The sequence below is a fragment of the Notamacropus eugenii genome, chromosome 3 (genome assembly GCF_028372415.1).
Source record: "Notamacropus eugenii isolate mMacEug1 chromosome 3, mMacEug1.pri_v2, whole genome shotgun sequence".
NCBI lineage: Eukaryota > Metazoa > Chordata > Mammalia > Diprotodontia > Macropodidae > Notamacropus > Notamacropus eugenii.
In genome coordinates, this window is record NC_092874.1 from 469,436,225 (window position 1) to 469,451,532 (window position 15,308).

The 15,308-nt window shown below is 41.9% G+C and overlaps 1 protein-coding gene across 3 annotated transcripts in view; it reads right to left on the reverse strand.

Annotated features, from left to right (window-relative positions):
* BMPER (BMP binding endothelial regulator) overlaps window positions 1-15,308 on the reverse strand; it is a 278,921-nt gene that overhangs the window by 73,046 nt on the left and 190,567 nt on the right. For all 3 annotated transcript variants that reach the window (XM_072598870.1, XM_072598872.1, XM_072598871.1), the window contains one exon: window positions 6,725-7,061. In XM_072598870.1, coding sequence (XP_072454971.1) covers window positions 6,725-7,061 — 337 coding nt within the window. The remainder of the gene's footprint in view (window positions 1-6,724; window positions 7,062-15,308) is intronic.

Genomic DNA, 15,308 nt, shown 5'->3' on the forward strand with positions numbered 1-15,308 from the left:
AGAAAGTGAAAGCAGCAGAACTGGGAGGACCATTATAGTACCATCATGATACCATAACAACTTTGAAAGACTTAAGAACTTCTATAGACATGATGACCAACCACAACTCTAGATTCCAAAATGAAACATTGCTGCTACCTATCTCCTGACAAAGAGGTGATGAATTTAGGACTCTGAGAAAGGCAGACACTTTTTGAACATGGTCAATGTGTGAATTTCTTTGGTTTGGCCATGTATATTTGTTCCAAAGGTTTTGTTTCTATTTGATTTTTGTTTCTAATAGGGGTACAAGGAAGTAGGAAGGAAGGAAAATATAATTAATTGGAAAAATAATTTAAAAAAAAACAAAAGGTTAGGCTGACATACATATTCTTATGGTGTGACTCTTTCCTTTCATGGGTTAAAACATCTTCTAAAGAACAACATTCTTCTTGAGATGCCCTGTGGTTGCAGATAATGGAATTCCATAGTCTCTGAAGAACAAAGTTGAAGCTTACTCAAAAGACAGCAAGATATAACCAACCAAGGATTTTGCAAGAAAAGGACTTAGAATAGCATCTCTGAGCTGCATGACCAGAAAAAGGAAATAGACCATAAATATGGTCAACAAGACAGATCATTGATGAGCAGTTGGTACGGTCTATTGCTTCTGATACAATGCTAGGAGAAATAAAAGAAGGCCCCCATCATATTAAGTGTGCTTTCTCTAAAGAATTATTGGAGGACTTGGGCAAGAGCTGCAGAGGGCGAGAGGTGGGGGGAGGGGGGTTGCAATCCGTTCTACAGGCTACATGATAGTACAGGTAACACAGTAGATAGAGATGAGGATCTGCAGTCAAGAAGACCTGAGTTCAAATCCAACCTCCAATACTTACTAAAAGTATGACCCTAGGCAAGCCACTTGATGTCTGTCGGTCTCACTTTCCTCATCTATAAAATAATAAAATAATAGCACCTATATCCCAAGGGATAGTGAAAGGATCAAATGAGATAATGTTTGCAAAGTCCTCTGCAAACCTGAAAGTGCTCTGTAAATGCTAGCTATGATGAAGAGGATGATGATACCCACATCAGGGAGATCACAAATTCATCGAGGTACCAACACCATGCCTCCTCCATGCTCTGTTTTGCCCACTGGGTTGCAAACACAGTGGTTCCCAGGATAATAGAAAATGAAAGCCATCATAGATCATTCCGCTTTGATCAAAATGAATTTCTATAGATTTGCATGTATGTAATATGCTAATTTGTTCCTTTTTTTCACTTAAGAAAACATTCAAATATTTCTTTGAAGCTTAAAAAACAATCAGACAAATCCAGTTCTAACCCCAGTAACGTAGCTTGCCTCCCAACTCGAAGATCAAGGCAAGCTTTATTATTCTTGGAACTGCTCCCCCGTGGTAAGGTATGGCTTCCGTCTTAACTAAATGCATGGGGCTTCATCATGGAAATCTGATGTGGTCTGGACACGCTAAAGCCCACCTCCCACAGGGAGGGAAGGCCAGGTAGACAGAAAGAGCTGGAATGATTGATGGGTGCGGAAGGGCAGCCCCTGTCTCCTGACACCAAATGAATTCTACCAAACCCTGCACGCAGCCTTATGTAACTTGCTGGTGACTGGTGTCCATTCAAATGATCCTGGGGAGCCAGGGCAGTACATTTGAGAAAGTCAGTAGTTCTCTTGGTCCTCCTGACTTTAAAACAGTGATATCCCCACCCCATGTCACCCCTTGTCTCCAGCCTGTGGTGCTGGATGGGGCTATGTTGTTCTAGACTTAGCTCAAGGGTAACTTTATTTATCTGGGACCAGATCAAACATTGGAGAAAGGGGAGAGTGAGAAACGCTTACTGGAAGCACCCACATTCTTGGTATCCTTTTTTAGGTGGACCCCAAATGGTCTGCTTATTTTGATTCAATTCAGCCATATAAACACATATGTACATATGGACACATACATATATGCACATATACAAATATCCATGTGTGTATACATGTATGTGTGTATACATATACGTAAACGTATACACATATACAACACACACATACATACTACCCTTGCTGCTTCTCCAACCCATCATTCTATATCCTGTCTCTGAGGCTTTGCTCAGTCTGTCTCTCCCCCATGCCTGATTCACTACTCACTCCCGCCTGTAATAATCTCTTGGTGTCTTCAAGACTCCACTGAGCTGATGCTCCAGCTTCTACATTAAGCCTTTCCTCATTCCCTCCCAGCAGCTAGGTGGCATGGTGAATAAAGTGCCAGGACAGGAGTTGTAAACATCTGAGCTCAAATCTGGCCTCAGACTATACTAGCTGTATAATCCTGGACAAGTCACTTAATCCTGTTTGCCTCAGTTTCCTCATCTGTAAAAGGAGCTGGAGAAGGAAATGGCAAACCACTCCAGTTTCTCTGCTAAGAAGATCCCCAAATGGGGCATGAAGAGTTGGACATGGCTAAACAAAATGACTGAACAACAAGTATGTGCTAGCACCGTACTTAGCCCTGAGTGGACAAAGAAAAGCAAAATTGTTCCTGCCCTCTAGGAACTAAGAATCTAATGGGGAAGACAACTGGTAAACATCTACCTCTAAACAAACAATAGACAGGATAAATAGGGAATAATCATGAGGGAAGTTACTAGAATAAGGTATTGGAAAAGTTTCCTATAGAAGGTGGAATTTTAGCTGTGACTTGAATTTTGAGCCAGGATAACCTGTGTTCAAATGTGACCTCAGACACTAGTTGCGTGACCTTGGGCAAGTCACTCAACCTCTGGCTGCCTCAGTTTCCTCCTCTGTAAAAAGGAAATAATAATGGCATTTACCTCCCAGGGCTATTATAAGAATTAAATGAGATAATATTTGTAAAGCACTTAGCACATAGTAGATGCTTAATAAATTAAAATTCCCTGACTGCACCATCTTTAATAGATACTTAACAAAGGATTATTAAAATTAAAAAATTAAATTTCCCCTCTCTGACCCAAATTACCTTGTATCGGTTTTGTGTAGAACTTGCAAACACTTGTATTTAAACATATCTTATTGCCCAATCTAATACAAGTTCCTGGAAGGCTGGGAAGATTTCACTTTTGTCTTTATTTCCCCTGTACTTAGCACAGTGCTGGGCACACAGTGGGTGCTTAGTAAATGTTCCTTGGATCTCAGATATAAAGTTACTGATTGATTGATTGATTGATATATGTGCCAGGTTGGGGACGTAAGATAAAAATGAAACTGCTTTTGTCCTCAGGAGATTATATTCTATTGGTTAATTAGGAATAAACTCTAGGGGAACCTCATTCAGTGAGCATTTATCAAGCACCTACTTTGTGCCAGATGCTGTTCTAAACATGAGAGATACAAAGGGGTCCCTGATTTCAAGATGCTTGCTAGTCATGATCCATAGAATACATAGAACTGGCTTTAAAGAACGCGTCCTTCGGGTCCTAAGGGCATGTGCAAAATACTGATAGGATTTGATGATGGTAGGTCTAGAGCTGGAAGAGACCTCAGAGGCCAGCTAGGGCACCTTTCCCATTTTACAGATGGGGAAACTGAGGCCCAAAGATATTAAATGATTTTCCCTGGATATTATGGGCAATGAGCACCAGGGAAAGAATGTGAACCAGAGTTCTCTGATCTAAGTCAGCCCTCAAGCACTCTCTGCTGCTGGGATTGATATTTGCACTTAAAAATAGCAACAAAAGAAATCTTTCCAATCAACTCTGAATGCCAAGAACAGCCTTCATGAAAATTGGACAATAAGATGATAACTTATAATAATAATTAATAATAATCATCATTTGGAGAAATGAATCAAGCCTCTCCAGGGAAACAATGACATGAGATCTTCCCTTTCCCCTGGCTGCAGCCTGAAGGAAACCTTTCCAAACACCAAGACTTCTTTCATCCTGCCCCCTGCCAGGCATCTGCCTAGAGGAACCAGAGAAGACAGCAGTGCCCTCCCCTCGCCTCCCCAGACGGCATACACCCCCTCCTCCAGCCACATGTGCTCAAGAGGGCAGCCACACTCAAAGTCCCTCTCAGGAAGCATGTGGGGATCAGCTGCTCCGGAGCAGTGACAGGCCAGGGAGCTCTAATTCTTTCCAGCGCAGCCTTACACATCTTGGGGTGTGCAGCTGAAGGACCGCCCAGTTGTGGGGGCCCTGCACAGCCACCCTTTATGGGAATAGGGGGCCAACAGATCTACTTCTGAGAATAATGGTACAGACACTAGGATTCTGGAGGAAAAAAAGTCTCTTTATCCTGGGTGCTAGCAGGGAACAATTAAAAAAGGCATGGATTTGGAGCCGGGGGCCTGGGTTCAAATCCCACCTCGGACATTTACTACTTCTGCGATGATGATGAACAAGTCCTTGAAACCCCTCTGGCCCTCAGCTTTCCCATCTGTAAAATGGAGGGGTTGAACCAGAGGACCTCTATGGTCCGTTGATACTTTCAATCAATGATCCTTTAACCAAGCTATGGAAACATCAAGCTGATTCCAAAAGGAAACCCAACTCCATCTCACTTCCGTAACTGATGTGCTCCCACTGAAGGCCCCAGCTTCCATCCCATTCTCCACTGAAAGGTGGCTGATGCCTCCCCAGCTTCCTTCACCACCATTCACACCACTGCATGTCTGCTCTGAATGATGCCTCTTGTCATCCTGCATAATTTGCTTCATATTATTTCCTGGTCATTTTGTCACCAGAGGCTTTGCAGCTGTGTACAAACCAGTCACAGTGACAGATACAGAGAAGGTGTTTAATAAGAGCTCATTGAATAATTGTAGAAGATATGAGCTTCAGCTTGAGCCTATGTGTGGGCCACCATGCTTCCTTGCTCTCATCCCAACCCTTAAAGGAAACCAAAGGGTATTTCATGTCCCACCTTGGTTTTGCCCATGACAACACACGGGCTCCATCTAGCCAAGTGACTCATTCCCAAGGATCATGAGCATGAAACAGCTTGGATCTCAACAGAGGGGGAGTGGGATATGCATACTGATGGGGTTGGGGTGAAAAAAGTCATAGGAAGGGAGAGAATTCAAATCCCAAGGGGAAAAGGACTCTAAAGAAGGAAAGTCATGAGCCAGAGCCAAAGGGTTTGGCAGATGGAGCCTTGTTCTGGGCTCTGTGCTGACAAGGGGAGGCTTTTTCCACTCATATCATGCTGCCTTCATCGAATTTTATCTTTTATGTCAAGAGATCAAATAAAATGTTTAAAAAGGATCAGATTTAACGAGAATGAGGGGAAATAAGCTGGTGCCATTAAAGAGTAAAAATAACCTCACTGTGGCTTCAGACCACAGGCGTTTTATAACTTAAGGAAGGAGACACGAGCATAGCTCAAGGGGCCTGCCTCAAGCACTTTGCCTGTCTCTCCCATGGTGGGGAGAGCCACAAGTGCCAAAGGTTAAGAACTAACACATTTCTCCTGCCAGAGAGACTCACAACTGGGTCAAATTAATCGGATTAATTAAACTTCCACATTGGCACAAGGTAATTAAACCTAGCCTTTTGTGTGTGTGTGTGTGTGTGTGTATGTGCATGTGTGTATGCATGTGTGTGTGTGTGTGTGTGTGTGTGTGTGTGTGATCCTTGAAGACAGGAAATACCCACCAATGGGTTGTCATACCAGCAGATCTGACATTCCCAAGGGGTCTCCATACTTGATCAGTAATTGTTTTTTTCCTTCTTTCTTCTCATAGAATCCCTCTCATTTGCTCTCCAATTCAGCCAAACTGGCCTACCTGCTAGGCTCTATACACAACATGCCTCTCCTGTTTCTTCTGTGCAGAAGCTGTTCCTTGTACCTGGAATGATCTCTCTCCTCACTTCTGGGTCTAGGAATCCCTTCAGGCCTCAGGCTTGAGTACATAAGGGCTCTTCCAATCCTCCTCTCAAATAGAATTATCGATGTGTAACTGAAAAGATCTCAAAAGGCATCTATCTACACCAACACTTTTACAAATAAGGAAACCTGGATCCAAGGAGGAAAATGACTTGTCCAAGGTCACATGAGTTGTAAAGGTCAGAGGTGGGATTTGAACTCAGTTTTTCGACTCTAAATTCAGAGCTCTTGCCCCTGGACCATGGTTGTTACAGAACTTTTTCTAGTAAAACAGTATTCATATCTGTCCTTTTGGTTTGACCTATGACCTCCAGAGTCAACCCAGATTCATGCTGAATATAATATGAAAATGACATTGTATGATATAATAATTATGAGTGTATAATAAGATACATAGTACAATCCAATGTTATTCTATTTGATAAGCCCAGATACATCTTAGATCAAGAGTCCCTGACCTCTTCTGTGTCATGGACCCCGTTGGCAGTCTGGTGAAATCTACACACTCCTTCTCAGAGTACCATTTTTAAATGGATAAAATAAAATACAGAGGATTATAAAAGAAATCAATTATACTGAAATAAAGATGCATTTTTTTCTAATCTAAATTCATGAATCCCTTGAAATCTAGTCATGGGGTACATGGATCCTGTTGTAGACAAAAGAGAAGGGGTTATTTCTCCTGAACTTCTCAAGACTAAGCTTGAGCAAATCCAGACAAGCATCTGGACTATAAAGAGGTGTCGATTAGTCACTCCATTCCATTTGAGCCCTCTTCTACACAAATATGGATTTCTCTCCCTTTTCCCCTATGAATTCCTTCCTTGATCTTCTCCTCAAATGCCCTCCTGTGACCATACTTACCGATAGAATGTTGTGTAGTCTACAGTAGAATGACAGGGTTGAAACTCCCAGGTTTTGAGTTTCTGGCATTCTCGGTGCGCTCTAAGCTTCACCTTCACCGTCCCTTGGCAAAGCTCTGGCACTGGCTTTCTCTGTGGTCGGTTGCAAAACTCATTTGACTCCACACGCCAAGACTCAGCAAAATCATCCACATCAAACTTGAAGTTACCATCCCCTCCAATTAAGTCATCCCGTTTGTGTCCATTATAATTGCCACAAAGTCCACAAAGTTTGCCCTGCAGGTGTGGGGCAGCCATGACTTCCACAAAACTGTCTCCATCCCAGGAGATTTCCAGGCCTGGAAGAAAAGGGAATAAAAGCTCAGTTTACCAGTCACCAACTATGACAACTGATTGTCTTTGATAGGTGATCAATAGCCAATTCTTTTATAGGACAATCCAAGAGACATTAAAATTCTTTGACGGTACTGGAACCCAATGATATTTAGGACTACATGAAACCAACTTGGGTCATCGGCTGGGTTGAGAAAGTCGGTACATGCATTTTTATGGCACACAGAAAAGTTAGTATACTTGTATTTGTTTTAGTAAGATTTGATTCAGATATTACTAATGTTTATTCCTATATCTGCACCTGCTTAGCACATTTATTCTGGTATTTCTATCAACGTGATTCAACAAACGGATGCTTACTTTGTGCCAACACTGTGTCAGGAGCTGAGAATACAAAGCCAAAAATGAGACACTCCTTGCCTTCAAGGAGATCCAGTCAATTGAAAGGTCACAGAAAATACAGTGAAGTCAGTACAGAATACATCTACTAAGTAATTTCAAGAAAGAGAGCTAATGGATCTCTGGGAAAATTAAGAAAGGCCTTGTATAGAAGTGGTGCCTGAGCTGTATCCTGGAGAAAGTCAAGGGTATGGAGAGAGAGAGAGGAAAGGACAAGAATCCATGCTAGGACTGCCACCATCATACCACCACGTCCCTCATGTCTAAGAAAAATAACATGACGGGAGAAAGAACCCTAGAATTGGGGGTCTAAAGACCAGGATTCACATTCTAGTTTCACAATTTATTAAGGCTATTATTATAGGCAAACTCAATACAACTCTCTGAGCCTTGATTTTCATGTCTGCAGAATGAGAATAAGCATTCACACAACATAGCTCACCAGAGTTAGAAGGGAGATGTTTTGTAAATCTTAAAAGTATTACGTACACATTGTCTCCCCAATTAGAACACAATTAGAATCCTTTGAAGGCAGAGACTATTTCATATTTTTCATTGTACCAGAACAGGGTACATTACAGATACTTATTAAGCACTTGTGTTTTATTGTGACTAAAGGAAATTCACTGAGCTTTTTTTGTGCCTCTGCTTCCTCAGCTATCAAATGGGCATAATATCAATCAACCTCCATGGTTGTTATAAAGCAAGTGCTTTTTAAAACTGCAAAACACCATACAAATGAAAGTTGCTGTTATTTAGATACTGTACCTGTCCAAATCACTTTGCACAACTTTAAACTGAGAGAGGGACGAGGTGTTATCATTAGAGAGGTTCACCTTTTTCTAGCACACCAAGTTTATAAAATTCTCTTTTAGGTAACCCTTGTGGGTTATATGATGCAAGCATTTTACATTAGGGAAAAATTTCGAGACATGAATTTTCCCATGCTGACACAGTAAGTGTCTGAGGTAGAACTCAAACCCGTATCTCCTAACTTGAAGGTCAGTTCTCTATCCACTATACCACTATAAATATAATATAAATCTCTGATCTGAGCCTTAAATATACAGACAGGCTCTGGAGTAAACTCTCACATAAAGGAAAGTGAGACTCTTTAAGCATGTGATTATGGACAGAAAAGTTGTAACAAGAATAGTACAGGGACTATCTGTTCCCCATGTGCTTTTTCATCTTTGCCCCATTGCCTTCCAACCCCACTTAGGCTCCTATGGAAAGAAAAGGTTTCATTCTGTCATAATTGGAGAACACAATGGGATCACTGAAAAGAATATCATGGGTCTTCTCTTGAAAGGTTTAAAGTCTGTTTCCCTGAAAGATCAGGATCTCAGCCACTCATCACAAATGGTTCATCTTCGGGAAGGAAGACAAAAAGATGGGGCTGAAAACAGAGGGAAAGTCCTCCCTGGATATCACATGGCCCCCAAGCTGACATATGGTTACATCACAAAGAAGCGAGATCAATAAGAACTCCCCCACTGGTAAGATTCCAAAAGTCATCCTCCCTATGCTTGGATGTCATCCAAAAAGAGAGAATAAGAGCCAAGTATCATTGATATATGGTTAGGACACTCCACTGCCACATCAAAGGGAAGGAAAGTAGAGACACCTGTCAAAGAAAGTGATCTGGGAGGAAAGCCTGTGGCTTTGAAACTGAGTTTCTGTAGAAACAAATGCAAAAATTCCATGCAGAGAAGCACCAGGAAAGGAGCTAGTCTCCAACCAATGCACACGGTGGGTAGGACAGAGTAAGGACTGCAGAAAAGTTTGTCTGGCAGTCATTTACCCAGGGAAAATGGCCAGACATTCCATCAACTGCTATACAAACAATACCAAGCAGCTCCTACGTGTCAGGCAGTGTACTAGGAGCTAGAGAAGTTCAAGTTTCTCCCTACACAGCGCTTACATTCTGCTCGGGAAATAGAAGCCATAGTTGAGGAGTTGAGGCCCAAGAAGGAAGTTTTTGTCTAGGTCAGCAGTTCTTCATCTGGAATCCATGATTTTTCAAAATTTATTTTGATGCTTGTATTTCAATATAACTGATTTTCTTTGCAACCCTATGTATTTTATTTTATGCATTTAAAAACATTATTTTTTGAGGATTCATAGATTTTAATGGACTGCCAAAGATGTCCATAATACACAAAATGGTAAAGAAACTGTGGTCTAGGTAATTGCAAAGATTACAAATAGAATCATGGGATATTCAATTGCCATGACCTTCCCAGTAATATTGGTTTTAATTATTTTTCCCTGAGCAAGAAGGGTGGGAGAGAGGAAGGTGGAGAAGAGAACAGTGTTCCATGAGCAGCTGAAGGACAGATAACAAGATGCCTCTTCAGTCCAGGACCTGATGCCCTGAAGAATGGATGTATGGGACAAAGATAAAGCATAGGATAGGGGAGTGGAGCTAGCTTAATACAGGGAGCTGAGGCAATGAGAGTCATTCAAACACTGTTCTAGGCACAGAAGACATAATGTAGACTGTATGAATAATACAACGAAGGTTGCTTTACAACCATCTGATCAAACATATGTTTTGTTTTATTTTATTTGGGGGGGGGTTGCAGATCTGTGAATTTATTGGGATAGGAAATCTCCTAGTATGGAAATTTCACTGCAAAGATCAACTATTCAACTTCCTCTATCACCTAAAATCTTGGAGCAGCCTGGGGCATTGAACAGTTAATAATATTTTATAGTTAAACTATTACAATATATCATACATATAATATTAAACTATTATAATAGTAGTTAAATTCTTGGAGTTTGAACTCAGATCTTGACTCCAAGACAACACTTCTGACTACTACACCATGCTGCCTCACAGTTATTTAGGGCAAAAGAAAAGTAAGAACTATTCCACAGTTTCTTGAGACACAGAAATTATTATCGTGAAGAAAGCTCAACCAGCAGAGAGATAGATTGCAGTAAAGCTGAAATATGGTACAGGAGAAACCTTCCCAAGGATCACCTCCTTGCATGGGAGCAAAATGAAACAAAGAAAGACCCCCAAGGCCCAATTCTTCTATTAGACACTTGGCATGCTGATTTTCTCTCTTGAAAGCTCTTCCAAAGGTCAGCTAGCCTTTCCTAGTCAATTCTACTTAATTCAGCTAGCCTTTATTAAGCAAGTGCTATGTGCCAACTTCTGGAGCTACAAAAAGAAGAAAAAAAAAAATGAAGTCCCAACCTTCAAAAAGTTCACTTTCTTCTCTAAGGAAACAATTTTGTCCACAGACAAAAAAGTAAATGATGAATATATGCCAGGTAATTGTGGCTCTTGGGTAGCCACGATTATTTGGGAGAATCAGGAAAGGTCTAATTTTAGGAGATGGCTCTTGAACTAGACATTTTTCACACCTAAAAAAAACACATCCTATTTTTTGAAGGTCATTGTATTTGATATTTGAAGGGATTTGTCAAGGTCTCAAAAGGTAGACTGGGGAGTAGGGAAGGATAACAGAAAATACAGAGAAGGTCAAGTCATCCTTTATTTTTGCCTCTATGACCTTTTTGTCTACAGAAGACTTGGTTTAAGTTGGCTACATATTTTATCAAAGCTTCCCTTCCCCACATTTGTGGCATTTCCATTTCAAGTTTCCCTGCTCATTTCATGGTGTAATATCTTCCTTTGGAGTACATTCATGGAAAGGTGATTATAATACTCAAAGGGGAGAAGCTAATGAGCTGTAACTAAGGAAATAACCCTTCAGTATGGTGTCTTGAATGGTCATCCTCTTCAGTGAAACATTCTGGAAGTGCCTTGGGGGTTTATGGGCTGGCGGTTCTCTTTGCAGCTGGGATGAGTTCCCCTATTCTCCATCCTAGGCCTTGGACTGAAAGAACTGGCAGATGGTGAAGTTTAAAACTAAAGCATGTGTTCCATCTGCAGCTGTGAAGACCGGCCACATTCCTTTTCTTGCATTCCAAGGTCTTCCAATTTCCTCTCCCCACTAGTGAATGCTTTGCCTTACTGCTCTCCACCTACTTATTCTAGGGTGCTTGTAATCCTGGACCTCGATCTCAGGTGGGTACTGTTAATATTCTGATTTTATTTCCTGTGTTGCTGTCATCTGCTTGAAGGAATGGGAGATTTCTTTTTAATCATAGAAATCCAAAGGTCTCACAGAAAAGACAGAGCCACTCTATATCCAATAAAAGATTATTAGCTCTTTGAGGATAGGGATTGCTCTATTTTTGTCTGAGTGTTCCCAGTGGTTGGCACAGGACATGGCACAGGGGTGGGGGTGGGATACTTAATGCATGCTTATTGATTGATTGAAATGATGAATAATGAAGCATACCTCCCCACCTCCAGCAGAAAAGTAATGGCCTGCCAGGACAGAATAGGGGACACATTGTTAGCCGCAATCTCTGCCTTGGATCCTTGCATCTAATTACTTTACTTTGTCCTAAGAGAAGATTCAGCCTGGAGGAGGTTGTTAAGAGTTACCTTTACCTGAGGTAAAGTTACAAGTCCGCAATAATTGCTGGGTTTATCTTTTTTTTAATTCATAACTATTCCCTTAGAGTTTCTTGAGATAGATAGGTTTCTTCAGGATTTTGCACCAAAGAGCTGGATCCATTTTCTGGATTTAACAGGTACAGGTCTCTAAGAAAAGCTGTATTCCAAACCAGATCCCTTCAATTCAACTCACCCATTATTAAGCACCTACTTTGTGCCAGCCTATAAAACAGTAACTACAACAATGAAAAACGTTACATTCTCCTGGGGAGGTTGGGGGCACAAAGTGTTTACAGATAAGGAAATCTAGTTTGAGGAGGCATAGGGAATGTTAATAGCCAGGGGGCTTAGAAGACAGATCTCTAAGAGGCAGCACCTGAGGTGATCCCGAAAGGATCCTAAGAGGCAAAGATGAGGAAGGAATACATTCCAGACACATGGGAACAGTCTGGACCAAGGTATGGAGACAGTAGATGCAAATCCACACTTCTTAGCAAGAGTTAGCCTTTCTGGATAGAACTTGTGAGGGGGTGCAAAACAGATGTTGAAAGGGCATATTGTGTAAAAATGCTAAGACCTGCCAGGGTGGGAGGCTGGGGGGGGGCGGGGCTAGTTTTCCTCCCCACAGCTCCCCTCCCTCCCTAACACTTTTGCCACTGTGGGCTATTGAGTGCACTGGTCCAGTTGGGTTCCAGCCATGCTCAGAGACCACTGCCCTCCTCCCCAAAGCCCACAATGCAGGGCTAAGTCCTCAAGCCAGCGAGGCAGCAAGCACAGGCTTTCTTCCCCCATGCCTCCTCTGCTCCCAGCTGCAAGGTCCATTCAGCCACTATTTTGCAAGAATTCCTCTCTCATCTCAGACAATGATCAGCCTCTGGCTATGAAATGAAAAACCCACTGAGCCCAAGAGAAACACTATGGCATTCTAAGCCAACAATAGGTGATGAAAACATCTGCAGAGGGTAAAGCTGAGGGCTTTGGCTCAGCCTGGGTAAAGAACACCATTGTTTGGAAATGGAATATTTTTCATTCAGAGGATAATCCCAAAGCACAGTTTAAGGCCCAGAGGACTACATCTTTTTTACCCCAGGAAGTTGAAAACCTTGTGTGTTTCTCTCTTCAGGAAATTATTCAGCTGGGTATTATTAGGAACTGTCCGTAAATTATTGGCATTCTATTAAGAGCAATTGAAGAAGAAAAGAAAAGGCCTGAGTTCGAGCCCAGGAATGTCTCTCACTTTGCTTATCTTCTTAGGGTGATCATGATCAATTTCTATTTTGACAGCAGCCAATTTCTTTTGCTCATTTTACAGACTGAGTTCATCTCCTGGAGTGCGTTCATTCCATTAGCTTTCCTTTGCCAGCTAACTTGGAGCAGACCCGAACATCCCTAGGTCTCTGTAATCCTAAAGGATGCAGAATCCTTTTGTTCCAAAACACAGAGAACTAATAACTAATAACAGCGTTCAAATCCATTGTGCCCAGCTTGTGCCAACAGAGCGCTGCTGTTGAGTCCTTCATAATGACAGTCCTCTTGGATGCACCTCCTCCAGAGGAATAAACTGGTGGCTGGATTTGGAGTTGCTGGCTTTGGTTTCAAAACTCACCTCTGCTCCTTAATTCCTGAGCATTCCCTCAAGCAAGTCATTTTCCAAGCAAACCTCAGGTTCCTCAGCTATAAAAAGAACATGGTTGGACTTGATCACCCCTCAAGGGCCCTTACAGCCCTAAATCTGATCCTCTGAGACGTGCATTTGCTAGAACTGTGTATCTCCTTCACTCCAACAGAAGCTTATATTTTCTGTCCTTTCTTTTTCTGAAAATAAGGAGGAAGAGAAGCAAATAACTCCTTGCCTCTAGCCAGTGATCACTCACAAGTTGAAATCTGCCTGCTTGCTTTTAGAGAAGGTTCCCCCAATTTCTTATTCAGCATTTTCTTCCCTCTACACCAAAGGCTTCTTGGTCTCAGTGGGCCTGACACACGATCACAATAAATGTCTCCATTTCTTCCCCTTGTTTATCCATGCTGGCATTCCATGGGCTCAAATCAGTTCAGCAAAACAAACCTTTGGCCCTGAATTTGAACCATTAACATATTTCCCACCCAAGGCCCAGAAGAAAGAGAGAGAGGTCTGTAGAGAGCTACTCCTCCCTAAAGCCCTATTGCCAGGGCTTGGCTGTGGCCAATGTTTACCCCCTCATCAGTTATGGGCTAAAGTAAAACTAAATGTGTGTAGAACCTATAGGATCAGACACTCATCAGAGCCAACTAAGGCACCATTTTGTTCATCAAAGGAGATGGTAAGTTTTGCTAGAAATAGTTTCTGTGATTTTTAGCTTACTTCCTTGAAATAATGTATATCTGCAGAGAATGAAGCTCCATGCTATTTATTCCACAAGCATCATCATGATATGTAGCTATGTAAACATACCTGCATGCATATAATTGTGTGTGCATATACACATGTATGTGTGTGTTTGTATATATTGTATAGATCAAGATGACATGGACATAGACATAAGATATAGACATGAGGACAGTTATTGTGGACTACAGCCATAGCACAGATGATACCAAACATTACCCGTCCTCAAAAATGGCCTGAAAAACTGCTGTCCTTACTGCTTGATGGATACTTCAGCAGAACACTGAGTTCTAGCCCAGTGGTAAAATTAAGGAAGATGGTTTTCCTAAGGAAATAACTTCTCTGCTTGGAGAAACTGGCCAACACTATGTGAATGCACCAAGAAGCTTTGATTTTACTTCTACTGGTGCAGAGTATGAGTCACTTGGAACTTAAGACACAAGTCTTAGGAAGTTACCTGAGGTTCTAGGGCAGGATAAGTGACTTGCCCAAGGACACCCAGCTGTTTAAGGGTCAGAAGTAGGATTGTACTTAGGTCTTCCAGATTCCAAGGCCAGCACTCTGTCTGCTACACCAGGTTGACTACCTAACAATGTGCCTGGCACAAAGAGTTTGGTGTTCAATGAATGGATTTGCCCACAGAATAAACACACTAAATCAGAGGCTCCATGAGATGAAATTTTGAGAATAATAGCAGTAGAGCAAGGAGAGTCACCTTCCAGAAGTCTAAGAGGAGTGGGAGCTCACAGGGCAAAAGCTTTTTACCTCAGATAAAGCAATAGAAGAATCAAGAAGAACCAAGGCAATAAACAGTGCCCATAGCCATAAACCAAAGGAGAGCTTCCATGTGGGAGAAGCACTGCTGTGCTCTCTCTCTCTCTCTCTCTCACACACACACACACACACACACACACACGCACACACACACACACTCACACACACACATACTGATCTCCCTGGCATTCTTCCCACACATGGGTAGCAACCTCCCTGACCATACAT